This window comes from Poecilia mexicana, unplaced genomic scaffold (assembly GCF_051168715.1).
Source record: "Poecilia mexicana isolate PSO_F unplaced genomic scaffold, ASM5116871v1 scaffold_1, whole genome shotgun sequence".
In the NCBI taxonomy this organism is placed as follows: Eukaryota; Metazoa; Chordata; class Actinopteri; order Cyprinodontiformes; family Poeciliidae; genus Poecilia; species Poecilia mexicana.
In genome coordinates this window covers 18,443,789-18,455,916 of record NW_028263370.1, presented here as the reverse complement: position 1 = coordinate 18,455,916, position 12,128 = coordinate 18,443,789, and the positions used below count along the sequence as shown (strand labels likewise).

General features: G+C 37.7%; 1 protein-coding gene across 4 annotated transcripts in view; it reads right to left on the bottom strand.

Moving 5' to 3' along the window:
* Positions 1–11,104, bottom strand: part of myom2a (myomesin 2a) — a 33,707-nt gene extending 22,603 nt beyond the window's left edge. For 2 of the 4 annotated variants that reach the window (XM_015007684.2, XM_015007682.2), the window contains exons 1-9: positions 10,949–11,024; positions 10,092–10,224; positions 6,804–6,896; positions 5,785–5,920; positions 4,430–4,584; positions 4,128–4,220; positions 1,652–1,740; positions 1,535–1,573; positions 1,195–1,359 (exon numbers count right to left, since the gene is read on the bottom strand). In XM_015007684.2, the coding sequence (XP_014863170.2) occupies positions 1,195–1,359; positions 1,535–1,573; positions 1,652–1,740; positions 4,128–4,220; positions 4,430–4,584; positions 5,785–5,920; positions 6,804–6,896; positions 10,092–10,198 (877 nt within the window). In that variant the 5' untranslated portion in view covers positions 10,199–10,224; positions 10,949–11,024. Of the gene's footprint in view, positions 1–1,194; positions 1,360–1,534; positions 1,574–1,651; positions 1,741–4,127; positions 4,221–4,429; positions 4,585–5,784; positions 5,921–6,803; positions 6,911–10,091; positions 10,225–10,948 lie in introns of all 4 variants that reach the window. The other 2 variants (XM_088005875.1, XM_015007683.2) reach the window with 2 other exon arrangements.
* Positions 11,105–12,128: the final 1,024 nt, after the last annotated feature.

Sequence of the window (12,128 nt, the reverse complement as noted above, 5' to 3'; positions counted from 1 at the left end):
GATGATGGATGGATGGATGGATGGATGATGGATGGATGGATGTATAGATGGGTAACGGTTTGGTGGATGGATGATGGATGGATGGATGGATGGATGGATGGATGGATGGATGGATGGATGATGGATGGATGGATGTATAGATGGGTAACGGTTTGGTGGATGGATGATGGATGGATGGATGGATGGATGGATGGATGGATGGATGGATCAATGGATGGATGGATGTATAGATGGGTAACGGTTTGGTGGATGGATGATGGATGGATGGATGGATGGATGGATGGATGGATGGATGGATGATGGATGGATGTATAGATGGGTAACGGTTTGGTGGATGGATGATGGATGGATGGATGGATGGATGGATGGATGGATGGATGGATGGATTGATGGATGGGTAACGGTTTGGTGGATGGATGGATGGATGTATAGATGGGTAATGGATGGATGGATGGATGGATGGATGTATAGATGGGTAATGGATGGATGGAAGTATAGATGGGTAATGGATGGATGGATGGATGGATGGATGTATAGATGGGTAATGGATGGATGGATGGATGGATGGATGGATGGATGGATAGATGGGTAATGGATGGATGGATGGATGGATGTATAGATGGGTAATGGATGGATGGATGGATGGATGGATGGATGGATAGATGGGTAATGGATGGATGGATGGATGGATGGATGTATAGATGGGTAATGGATGGATGGAAGTATAGATGGGTAATGGATGGATGGATGGATGGATGGATGTATAGATGGGTAATGGATGGATGGATGGATGGATGGATGGATGGATAGATGGGTAATGGATGGATGGATGGATGGATGTATAGATGGGTAATGGATGGATGGATGGATGGATGGATGGATGGATCAATGGATGGATGGATGTATAGATGGGTAATGGATGGATGGATGGATGGATGGATGTATAGATGGATAACGGTTGGGTGGGTGGATGGATGGATGGATGGATGGATGGATGGATGGATGTATGGATGGATGGATGGATGGATGGATGGATGGATGGATGGATGGATGGATGATGGATGGATGGATGTATAGATGGGTAACGGTTTGGTGGATGGATGGATGGATGGATGTATGGATGTATAGATGGGTAACGGTTTAACGCATGGATGACGATTTCACTGTTGGGTAACGGTTTGGTGCTTGTCTAACCGTCTCGGTACCACTGGGCCAGCGGTGGTACGTTGGGCAGGTCAGGAACCACCACCATGCTGCAGGTCAGGCTGATGGAGCTCCCCTCCACCCCAAAGCTCACTGGGAATCTCTCCAGCAGGGTGACCTCAAGCTTACTGGGATGGATCTCAGTCAGATGGGGGACTGGACCGGGACAAACAGGAAGCGGTCACCGTCAGAATGTTTAAAACCTCTGATCTGTTTTTGTCATGATTCTGACTGTGGCCATTAGTTTCAGCCCCACAGTAGCACATAGAAACATTTATTGCTATTAATAATTTATTACTACCAGCTTGTATTTATAACAGTGTAACGTTACCGAGACCCAGCTGGCAGGACTCTCCAGCTCCGGACGGTCCTGTCAACAACACAAAGAGACGATCAGTAAAACTCCGGCTCTGTGCATCAGGGCCATGAAAAAGGAGGAGAAGCTCACTCTTCACAGTGACCATGGCCTTGCTGGTCGCTGTGCCATGCTGATTGGTCGCCACGGCGCTGTACTCTGCAGTGTCACTCACTACACACCTGCAGACAAGCAAACAATACAGACATCCATCAAATCAACTTTAGAAATACATGAAAAGAAATGAATGTGGCGTTCATATGTAATGAATTAAAAGCCATATTGGGGATAGAAGTGGGCTTCCTCTATGGATTTCATTTACTGTTGTTTGTCACTACACACTACAGAACTGCACACTATAAGGTTTTGTAAAGAAGAAAAGGACCTTTGGTGTTTGTGTAGGAATCATCGGACCGTCAAAACATTATGGCATATAACAATATATAATGTTGCAGATAAAAAACTTTAAATATTTTATTGCCTATTTATCTCTTTCAGATAATTTCCTCAAAATGCAGTGTTTCAGTCCTGTGTTTTTTAATATATATTCTATTAATTAAAGTTCCTTTTAGGGCTTCAGTGCTGCAGGAGGAACTGTTGCTTTGCAGAAAAAAAACGGTTCAGGGATCAAATCCCAGCTTGCTGCTTTCTGCATGAATTTTGCATTCTCTCTGTTTGCATGTTTCCGTTCATCGATCGCCCAATCAGTTTTCCCCTCATTCGAGATCTTAAAAAAAAGAATAAAAATGTTTTTAATGTCCAAATCCAGACGTGAACCTGACGGTAAATGCTGTGAAACTGAGCAGAGCTGCGTATGAACAACATTTTTGCAAATCCTAATGAACTGAAGGAAAGTGGAAAAGAAACAGGAAACTAAAATAATTTGAGAAACGAATACAGGCGATAAGAATAAAACGACTTCCAGCTGAAGTGGCTTCAAGCTATTCATTCAGTCGGTGTACTTAGTTTTTCCAGTGACAGTAGGAATGTTATTCCTATGTTTGTGTGCAGGAGTGGCTAATCACCCGATCAGGTTTATGTTTTTATAACTAGTTTTACCCTAAAACATCCACATCAAAGGCAGGTTACAGCTTCTCTTTTATTTAATTCTGGCGGCTTTAAGAACATCTCTGAATCCATTTTACAGCTGGGCCGACAACAGATCTTCCAGCTTCTGTATTTTTCAGTTTTCAGGCTGCCAACACTGAGTCAAGGGTCTTCGTTCCCCCCTGAGGGCGAAACTTAAGGACCAGACAATCTGCCATGACATCAAGTGCATTCCCTCTATAGAAGGAAGAAATGTGACCTTCACTCAAGACAGAACTATTTTAAGACGATCCTCTTTCTCAGCTGCTGCAGCATAAAGTCACTCCTCTATCTAACACTGTTCTTACTTGCTTTCACATCATGAATGCAATCATTTTTTATTTATATTGAGTAAAACGTTAATTTAAAAAAACTGCAGGGACAGACAGGCAGAGAGGGGAGAAGAGGTTAAAGGAAGGAGTGAAGCAGGAAGTGAGAGACAGAGGGATAGAAATCGCATGCGGAGGCAGGAATTCACGTCTCGAATGACACAAAGGTCAGCACTTTGATACGAACAGCTGATGGCTCCGTCAGCTCCATGCCGTAATCTGTAAATTTAAATCTCCTGTCTCCTGATAAACTCAGCTCAGAAAACCAACGGTAAAAAAGACTAGACATTTTGGAGCAATATTTCCATGAGACCAAAGTTGGGTTGGAATAATTAGTTGTGCAGCATTATGTGTTTTCCAGACACTTAATGCCATTTTATAGCACAATAATGTAACTATGTTCTAATAAAAATGTTGTATATGTCAAATATAACTTAAAAGAAGTTTTACTTTGTAATTTAATGCCTCGAAATTGGGCCTGTGTCTCTTTAAAAACTCCTGCTCTTTCTGAAATATTCATCACAACATGGCTCCTCTATTAACCCTTTAACAGCGTTTTCACCAGCGTTGCTCTGAGAAGCTCAGCAGTTCCACCAGATGTCTGCTAATTGCTGCTGGCTAGTCTGAAGGAGCTGAGTGGGGGGAGACGGCTGCTCTGCTGTGAGGAGGAAACTTGGAAGCTGCAGCTCAGAGGAGGAGCTGCGCCTTGAAGGCGGAGCTAAGTCCCTCCAGGCGTTTTCACAGCTGAATGGTTGCCATGGAGATTAAAGGAGATTTAAACACACATGAAAGAATCAAAGCAACTCTCCAGGTATGTTTTCGATGAGGGAATAACATTATAATATGATGTAAAGCTCAAAAAAGTTAATTTCACAGGATACTGCCCCTTTAAGAGATCATAATTTTCACATCATAATTTTGCTGAATGGAATAAGATCCAGTGTTTGAATACCTGATGACCTAGAGGTCATTCTGCCTCTTTTCAGAGACTCCAGCTTCCTCTCACAGCCCAGATTTATGAATTTTGTCATGCGTGTCAATTATGTGGTACACTTCTTACAAATCTTGCTGTATGCGTTGTGAATCTTTTTGAGACTGATTTAGCTCCATATAAAACTATAGCAACTCTTTAGGTTTTCTGTTAATTTACTTACCTGCTAATGATCAGACTGTGGACTCCATACTTGCTCTCAATCTTGTACTTTCCCGGGGCGCTCAGTGGGTCGACTGGAACTCCTCCTTTATACCTGCAGCCAACCAAATACCACGTTCAGTTTACTCTTATCCCAGAGACGTACAGAAAAGATACTTTTAACATTTGTTGTCGATTCAGTGCCAGCCAAAATGCACATTAAGCTCCTAAACAAAAGTATTAGTTCTTATTTCTAGGCAGAAGTGAGGAATAATGTTAATGTTAAAAGTTAGGAACACATATGGGAAGCAGAAACATTCGTACCATTTGACAATGGGCCGTGGGTTTCCCTCCACGGTGCAGAACAGCTTCACCGGGGTTTTCTCCCAGACCGTGTGGGGCCGAAGGGCCACCAGGAAGTCTGGCATCTTGGGAATTTCCTCCAATAAATCCACTCTCTTTTTCATCATGTCCTTCACCTGGTGAATGTTTGGAGTAAAACACGATTCAAATAATGACAATATCTGATTACAGGCCGACTAAATCTAAGAGTCCTAATCACTTAAAAATGAGTTCACACTATAATTTATTTTGCTTTTTCTTAAAATGGATTGGAAAAAGTGACTAAAACCAACCATATGTCCTCTTCTATAGAGATGGTTTTCCTGTTTGTGTTGCATGGCTGATAGAATAAAAACAACGCCTGGCAGCCATTTTTACATTTTCTTTATGTTTTGCTGCCACAGGTAAACATCTGGAATAAAAACAGCCAATCAGAGCGAGGAGGAAGGTCTTAGTGCAGTCAATCAACCTCGTGTATGTGCTGGTAAATGTGTTAATGGTGAAGAAACAGCAAAAGTTACATGCTGCTGCTTTAAGAACTTTGACCAGTTTCACATAACCTGGATTAAAAATCCATCTTCTATTCGTGATTCTGGAAACCAGCTTTCTCTTTTGTATGGGCCTTGTTCTTAAAGCAGCAGTACGTTACTTTTGTTGTTTTTCTACCATTAGCACATTTAGCAGCGTGTACACGAGGATGACTGACAGCGCTAAGACCCGCCTCCTGGCTCTGATTGGCTGTTTTTGGTTGGGAGCATTTCTTCAGGAAATCAATCTTTTTACAGATTATTTATCTCACATTATAACCTCATGACAATGATCATATTAACAAATATGTAAAAAACATATTTTTTAAAATTAAAGTTATGTACCTCAGCTTTAAAGTAGAGAAATGATAAAAACATATTTTGTATTTATTTATTCTGTGTTTAAAAATCTCTCAGATTTTCAGAGTTTTGTTTAATTTTAATTACATTTTATCTGTATTTACAGTTGTTTATAATATTTTTAGATAATTTTATATTCAGTGAGGTGTATTTTGTTACTGTGCTGCGGTAACAAGTGAATTTTCCAACTGTGGGATTAATAATGTAAGAAACTGTCATCATAACATTTTTAAATTCCCCACATGTCTATCCCAAACTCAGAGTGGGCGTCTAGTATCCAAAATTTGGTAATTTTCACTTCCCTGTCCTTCAGGAAAAACTCCATCAATCGCTGCTTCGTATCATTGTACGAACATGAGCAACGTGACTCCAGATGTGTGGAGCAAAACCCCCCTGAGAACTCGGTGTGTAACTAAGTGCCATCCATTTACCGCTTCCTTTACTACTTGCCTCTTTTTGGATCGCAATACTTTCCACTTGAGCTTTAGTGGCAATCCTCATCCTGTGCAGCTCCTCCTGAATAACAGCCAGTCCTTTTCCCACGTTTGAACTCACTCTCTGGTACTCCTCGGTTTCTGCAGCAGTCCTAACACCAAACGCAGGAAACGAGCGCTGAATACTTTGTGGAATTACATTTGATAGTGAATTCCTAATGTTACACTGGGATCTAATTAAGTGTTGCAGTAATAAATGCTGGCAGTAAATTAATCTAGAACAGGAAACATGGGACATGGGGAATTCTGTGTACTGAACTCTGTTATGGTTCCTAGAACAGGTTAGGATACATCTTTGGTTATACAAAATATGTTCATTACAGCTTTTGAGTAAAATTATTCTTAGATGATGAGATTTCAGTCTGGTAAGTTCTGCCTTTGAGCCGTTTTATGGCCTCTTGCCACTTTAAATAATCTGCTGCTAGCCACGCCCTCCAACTCAACGTTTACACTCGCACTTGGAAATGTTCTGCAAACAAATGTGCAGTTATAAACTGTACATCTCTGAAAAGCAGAAGTGGAGCCTCCTGCACAACCAAGAAGAGTGCAGCAGGTGGTTTCTGGATGGTAGGTCAAAATCAAAACACTGGTCTATTCCAGCAGCCATTGTAGAGAGCATACAGTGATAAAACCAGTCGACCAAAAGTGCTGCAGTTCATCTTGGGTTGCTAGATAACAGGCTTGGATTCACCGGGGTTGCTAGGTAACAGCACAGCGCTTGCTGTTTTGTGATGTTGCATTCCTGTGGTTTACGGCTCATTTTCCAGACACCAAAAAACCTTAACTTACTCCCAAAAACCAGCTGTGTGGATTTGTTTTCAGAAGCAGTAGACACCAAAATAGAAACACGTAAAAATGCAAAATTTGAATTTTGCTCAACAGATCCAATTTAAGGAAGTGAATGAGAACTAAAGAGCAGTAATTAGTGAGTGAAAACCTCAGTGCAGATATGAGCCGGGGTCAGCATGGACTCACCTCTGGCGGGAAGCCGGGACGGTGTAGGCTGGTTCTGCCATAGCCTCTGTGGCCTGAGTCTGCACCTGCTGTGCTGACTGGAAGCTGGATTTCCTGTGGAGATCAGACTCCTTTACAGCTTTTACAAAGACTTTCAGGCATTAAATACGACAGAGTATTAGGGACACGCTAAGAAAAAAAGAAAAATAATTTAGACTAAAATCGTAAACTGACAAGAATCAAGTTATATTTTAATAATAAAGTTACAATATTATGACTTTCTTCTTGATTATTAGAACTTAATTGTAATTTTCTGACTATTTGTGTAATATGACTTAATTCTCAAAATATTCTTTTTTCTCATCATTTCAACTTTATTTTTGTATGACTTTATTCATGTAAAACTTTATTCTTTAGTTTTTCTTAGTCCAGCCCTTATACTCTGTCGTACTAAATAGGAAGATATTTTGTTGTACTAAAGCGAATTAACATATTTAAAAAAAAAAAAATCAAACTGTAACTTGCCATTCTTGGAAAAAAGCTTGGCTACCTAAAGCAAAGCTTTGCAGATATTTACATATTTGAAGTAAATATTTAAATGTTAAACTGAACAGCATCCTGGTTGTTTTTAAAGAGGGTTTTGTGCTTTTAAATGATCAAACTGACAAGATGAATAACTTAAAATACTACGAAGAAACTTATTTTTTCTCTTCTCTGACTGAATGAAGAACCTAAAAACTATATGCCACCAGCACTGGTGTAACTAGGTTTACATTTCAACTATGGAGTTAAATTAGGACCAAATGTGTTGTTAATTAGAAAAACAACATGGTAATACAAAAAGTAAAATTTGAAATTGAAAATACACTGCAAAAACACCAAATCTTACCAAGTATTTTTGGTCTAATTTCCAGTGGGAATATCTTAGTACTTGAAATAAGATAAATTAACTTAAATGTAACTTTTCAGCAAGAAATAGAGACTTGTTTTAAGTACATAATTACTTGCTGTAAAAGTACCAGTTCTATTGGCAGATACATTAACTTGTAACATGGGAAAATATCTTAAGTTAAATAATGGAACAAAAAACTTAAAACAAGTTTCTATATTTAAGGTAGTTTTGTCTCATTTCCAGTTTACTAAGATATTTGCACTAGAAACTTGACCAAAAATACATGGTAAGATTTTGTGTTTTCACTTAAGTTTTCAATTTATAATTTTGTTTTTCAAATGAAGAAAACATTTGGCTCTAATTTAGCTCCATATTCCTGGAACGAGGGTTTGCTACAATTTGAGTACAAACTAATTCCTCTCATCATGACTGAATGAAAACGAGCACAGCCTTAGAGTCCAAAAGCATCAACATATGATCGTTATGCTGTTTAGCTGACAAACCAGTGCAGAAAAATTCATTCATTAATTCACCTGGATTAAGCAGCAGAGCATTAGTAGGAATCACACGTTCACAAGTTAACATTGGCTTGAGCTCAGGAGCTTCTAGATTATAGAGAATTTAAAATTATGTTAAATCAGAAATCAGGCTTTTTAATTATGTACTTTCATTATTATTACTATCTGTAGCACGGGAAAATAATTTAAATGGAATCAGAATCGGTTCAGGTTTTCTTTCTTCAAACAGCTGTGACATGTAAGGAAGTAAAAAGCAGAATATATTTTGTGGTACTGCTGTGATAACAGTAAAAGTGATAATAAGAACTGTTAATTATTTAGTTTTTAGGTTACTGTAAAGTTGTGACCGTGTGTCACATCAATTACAGCCCCACAAACACAAGTAATGCTCTTGAAAAATGTTCCCATTTGTAATTCGCTTCTTTAGGACACAAGTTGCATAAAGAGGTTTTATTTACATCACTAATCTGCATGTAATTAATGGATTTAATCATATTTTCAAATTTATTGATACTCTCATTGACAAAATAGTGAGAAAAAAACAGTAAAACAAAAAATGCGAACAATACGGTCAGTTTTGAGGCGAACAATAAATCAAAATTCTTATCACAATATAAAATAGATGATTTAATAAATTCCCTCCGATATACAGGATGTGATTTGACAGTTTTGAATTTATGACAAAATAAAAGAATCTCAATAATATGGTTGCATATTGTTGTTTCCAGAACATAAATGATTTGAGGTTTTAGTTTTATATCTAATGAATTAGAGGGAAATAGATCACATTTCAGGATTTGATTGATCATCAGAGATAAACAAGGAAAAAATGTCCAGTTTCCATCTCTGGCCAAACAATCGGTGCAAAAACGTCGTTTTTTCCTCAGGATACAGAACCAGATGCCTAAAAGTTACCAACTAATACTCATTCATTCTCCAATTTGTTACTTTTCTTACTTATTGAGCTTTGAGAAACATGAAAATAAATAATACCCAGCTGGTCTTCAACTGGGTTTGTTTTTTCCAGGTATCGGCTATAAAACGCTGAATATTGAATCTGAAAATCTACCCATTTGTGTAAGGTAATAAAAACAAAACATCATTATCAGCTTCAGTCAGATATTGGTGGAACTGCAGCAGCTGTTTACATTAAAGAGATGATTTGTTCAAAGCAGAAAGCAATTTAAAAATTACTCCAGGTTCACTGCAAAAACACAAACTTAGAGTTTTGTCTCGTTTTTAGAGCAAATATCTTAGTACACCTGAAATAAGATGAAACTTTTTAACAAGATATAGATTTTTAACGATATTTTCTTAATACTGATTTTACTAGTTTCATTGGTAGAATTTTTCCTTTATAGCAAAACATTTTTCTTATGTTTTATGTGAAATAATTTCCTAGTACTTTTGATCAAAATTCAGCAATTATTCACTTAAAAAGCTCCTTAAATTATGAATTAGTATACTTGAAATAAGACAAAACTAACTTCTATGTAACTTTTTAGCAAGATATAAGAGCTGGTTTTAGGGAAATGATTCCTTACGTAATATAGATATTCAAGTACTCGATCCACTGGCAGATTATTTCACTGATAACGAGAAAAACTGCTAGTGGAACTGGTAGTTATTTTGTCAATATTAAGGAATTATTCACTTAAAAAAGTTCCTATATCTTGCTAAGAAGTTACATAGAAGTTAGCTTTGTCTTATTTCTTGTGTACCAAGATATTTGCTCAAGAAATTAAATAAAAATACTTGGTAATTTTGTGTTTTTGCAGTGAAAAGGCCTAAAATGAGTCTGGATCGCATCGTAAAGGTGCAACAGACGCTGCGTCTGGCAAAGCAGCAGCAGCGACGGCAGCGGCTTCACAAAGCAGCAGGTGAGTTTCACCATCATACCTTTCTGTCTGCTGCTTGACAACATGTTTACTGTGATGATAAGCATAATCAGTTTTAACTTGGCTCACAGCCTTCTTCTTATACCAGGGTTTGACTTTGGAAGCCATGACAGGAAAACGTCAGGGAGCTCAGGCTGAAAGCACCAGGGGGAGGGAGAGACCAAACATGGATTATCATGTGAGAAACGTCAACACCACAGTCGCAACCGCCTTTATTTATTACATCCACAGGATTTACACTTCATTAAACTTCACCAGTTTCTTCCTTATGGTCACAGCTCCACTCACTATGCGAGTCGTTAAGATTAATTTCTTGCCAAAATCCTAAAATCTAAATAAAAACAGCCTCACAGACTGAAATATATAAAAGAAATAGACTTTTATCTATTTCTCAGATAAAACTCCAACAGGTTGTACGTATTCAGCAGTTTGACCTATTTCTAGATCTTCCAACCTGTGCTGCTCAGCTATGAATAGCTTTTAACAGTCTGTGGATTCAATTATAGGGAAAAAATTAGAATATTTATTATTAGCAACACACATGCTTTACACCGCTGATAAAACCACTCAGTCAGATTAGCCGCCTGTTCCAATCATTCTTTCAAAATAAACTGCAAACCACTTATTTAATTCGCAATTAACACCAGCAATAATAATAATAATAAAATCTGATTTCAAGTGTATTTAAAACAGACATGTAAGAATTTGAGTGAGATTTCACACCACTGCTAACTAAAATCCTCATTGTACCAAACCCAAAATTAATTTTTACAACAGGCGAACAATGAAAATCAAATCGTTTTCTCCCTAAAGATAATTAGCAACTGAATTTGAAAAATACCAACAAAAGCAACTTACCCCAAAAAACTGAAAACAGCACAAAGCGGTGGCAGACCAGCCTAATGCCACTTGGGAAGCTCTTGCTGATAGCAACAAAAATATTACCCTCTCACCGGAGGAATGCTGCGCTCCTTCCACCCCATGTATGGATGCACTTAAGACTATATATAGCATTTACCCCCAAATCTCATTTTCATTCACAATCTGCTGTTTGGAGATGAAGGACACGCATCTGCACCTGCACATTAAACCAATCATGTAGAGGAAAGTTTTATTCTGGGACTTTATCCCAGAATTGTAAAACCTTTTAGGGCTCAAATCTCCTTTAAAAAGTTAAAGGAGAAATCTGGATTTTCATGTGATCATGAGAAAAGCTGTGAAACACAAGCAGCAATACAACACGTCTTACACTTATAAAACTGACATTTTAAATCTCATAATGCTGGTTTTCATATGAAAGGTAGTATTTTCAGAAAGACTGATAAAAAGTGTAACGTTTCTGTGTGAAATGACTCCTCTAAATAAAAGTCAGAATCAGGCTTAATGTTATTTTCTGGCAGATCCTCCGCGCTCGGAGCTTAGCGAGACCTTTTTAGGTTTCTTGAGACAGTCTGTCCTCCTGCAGGCAGCACTCAAGTTATTTTTAACAGCGAGGCTTGTGTTCCAGAAAGACCTCTCCTTCAGACGCCACAAGAGCTTCTGCAACTATTTATTTCACACAAGCCAATTTATATTAAAGAAAATACCACAAATTAACTGAGTCGATCAAAAAAAAAAAAAAAAAAGCAACAAATTTAGAGGAAAAACGAAGAAATGGTGACTGGGAGGACATTTTGTTACACTGAAAGCATGAGATGTGGAAATCAAGTTATCTGATTTCACTGCAAAACATTATTCTTCATGAAACAACTTAGCAAATCTGGAAAAGAAGTTTTTATATAAGTTAAAAAAATCTGCCACTGCAACTAGAACTTCTTATCAACATTTAAGGATAATTTAATTCAAACAAGCTACTACATCTTGTTAAAAAGTTATTTTGCTGGAGTTTAAACTTTTTGAGCCCTGCTTTGCACTGCAGAAACACAAAATCTTACCAAGTATTTTATATCTAGTTTATAGAGCAAATATTTTAGTATACTTGAAATAAGATAAAACTAAATTACAAGTAACATTTCAGCAGAAATAGGAGCTTATTTTA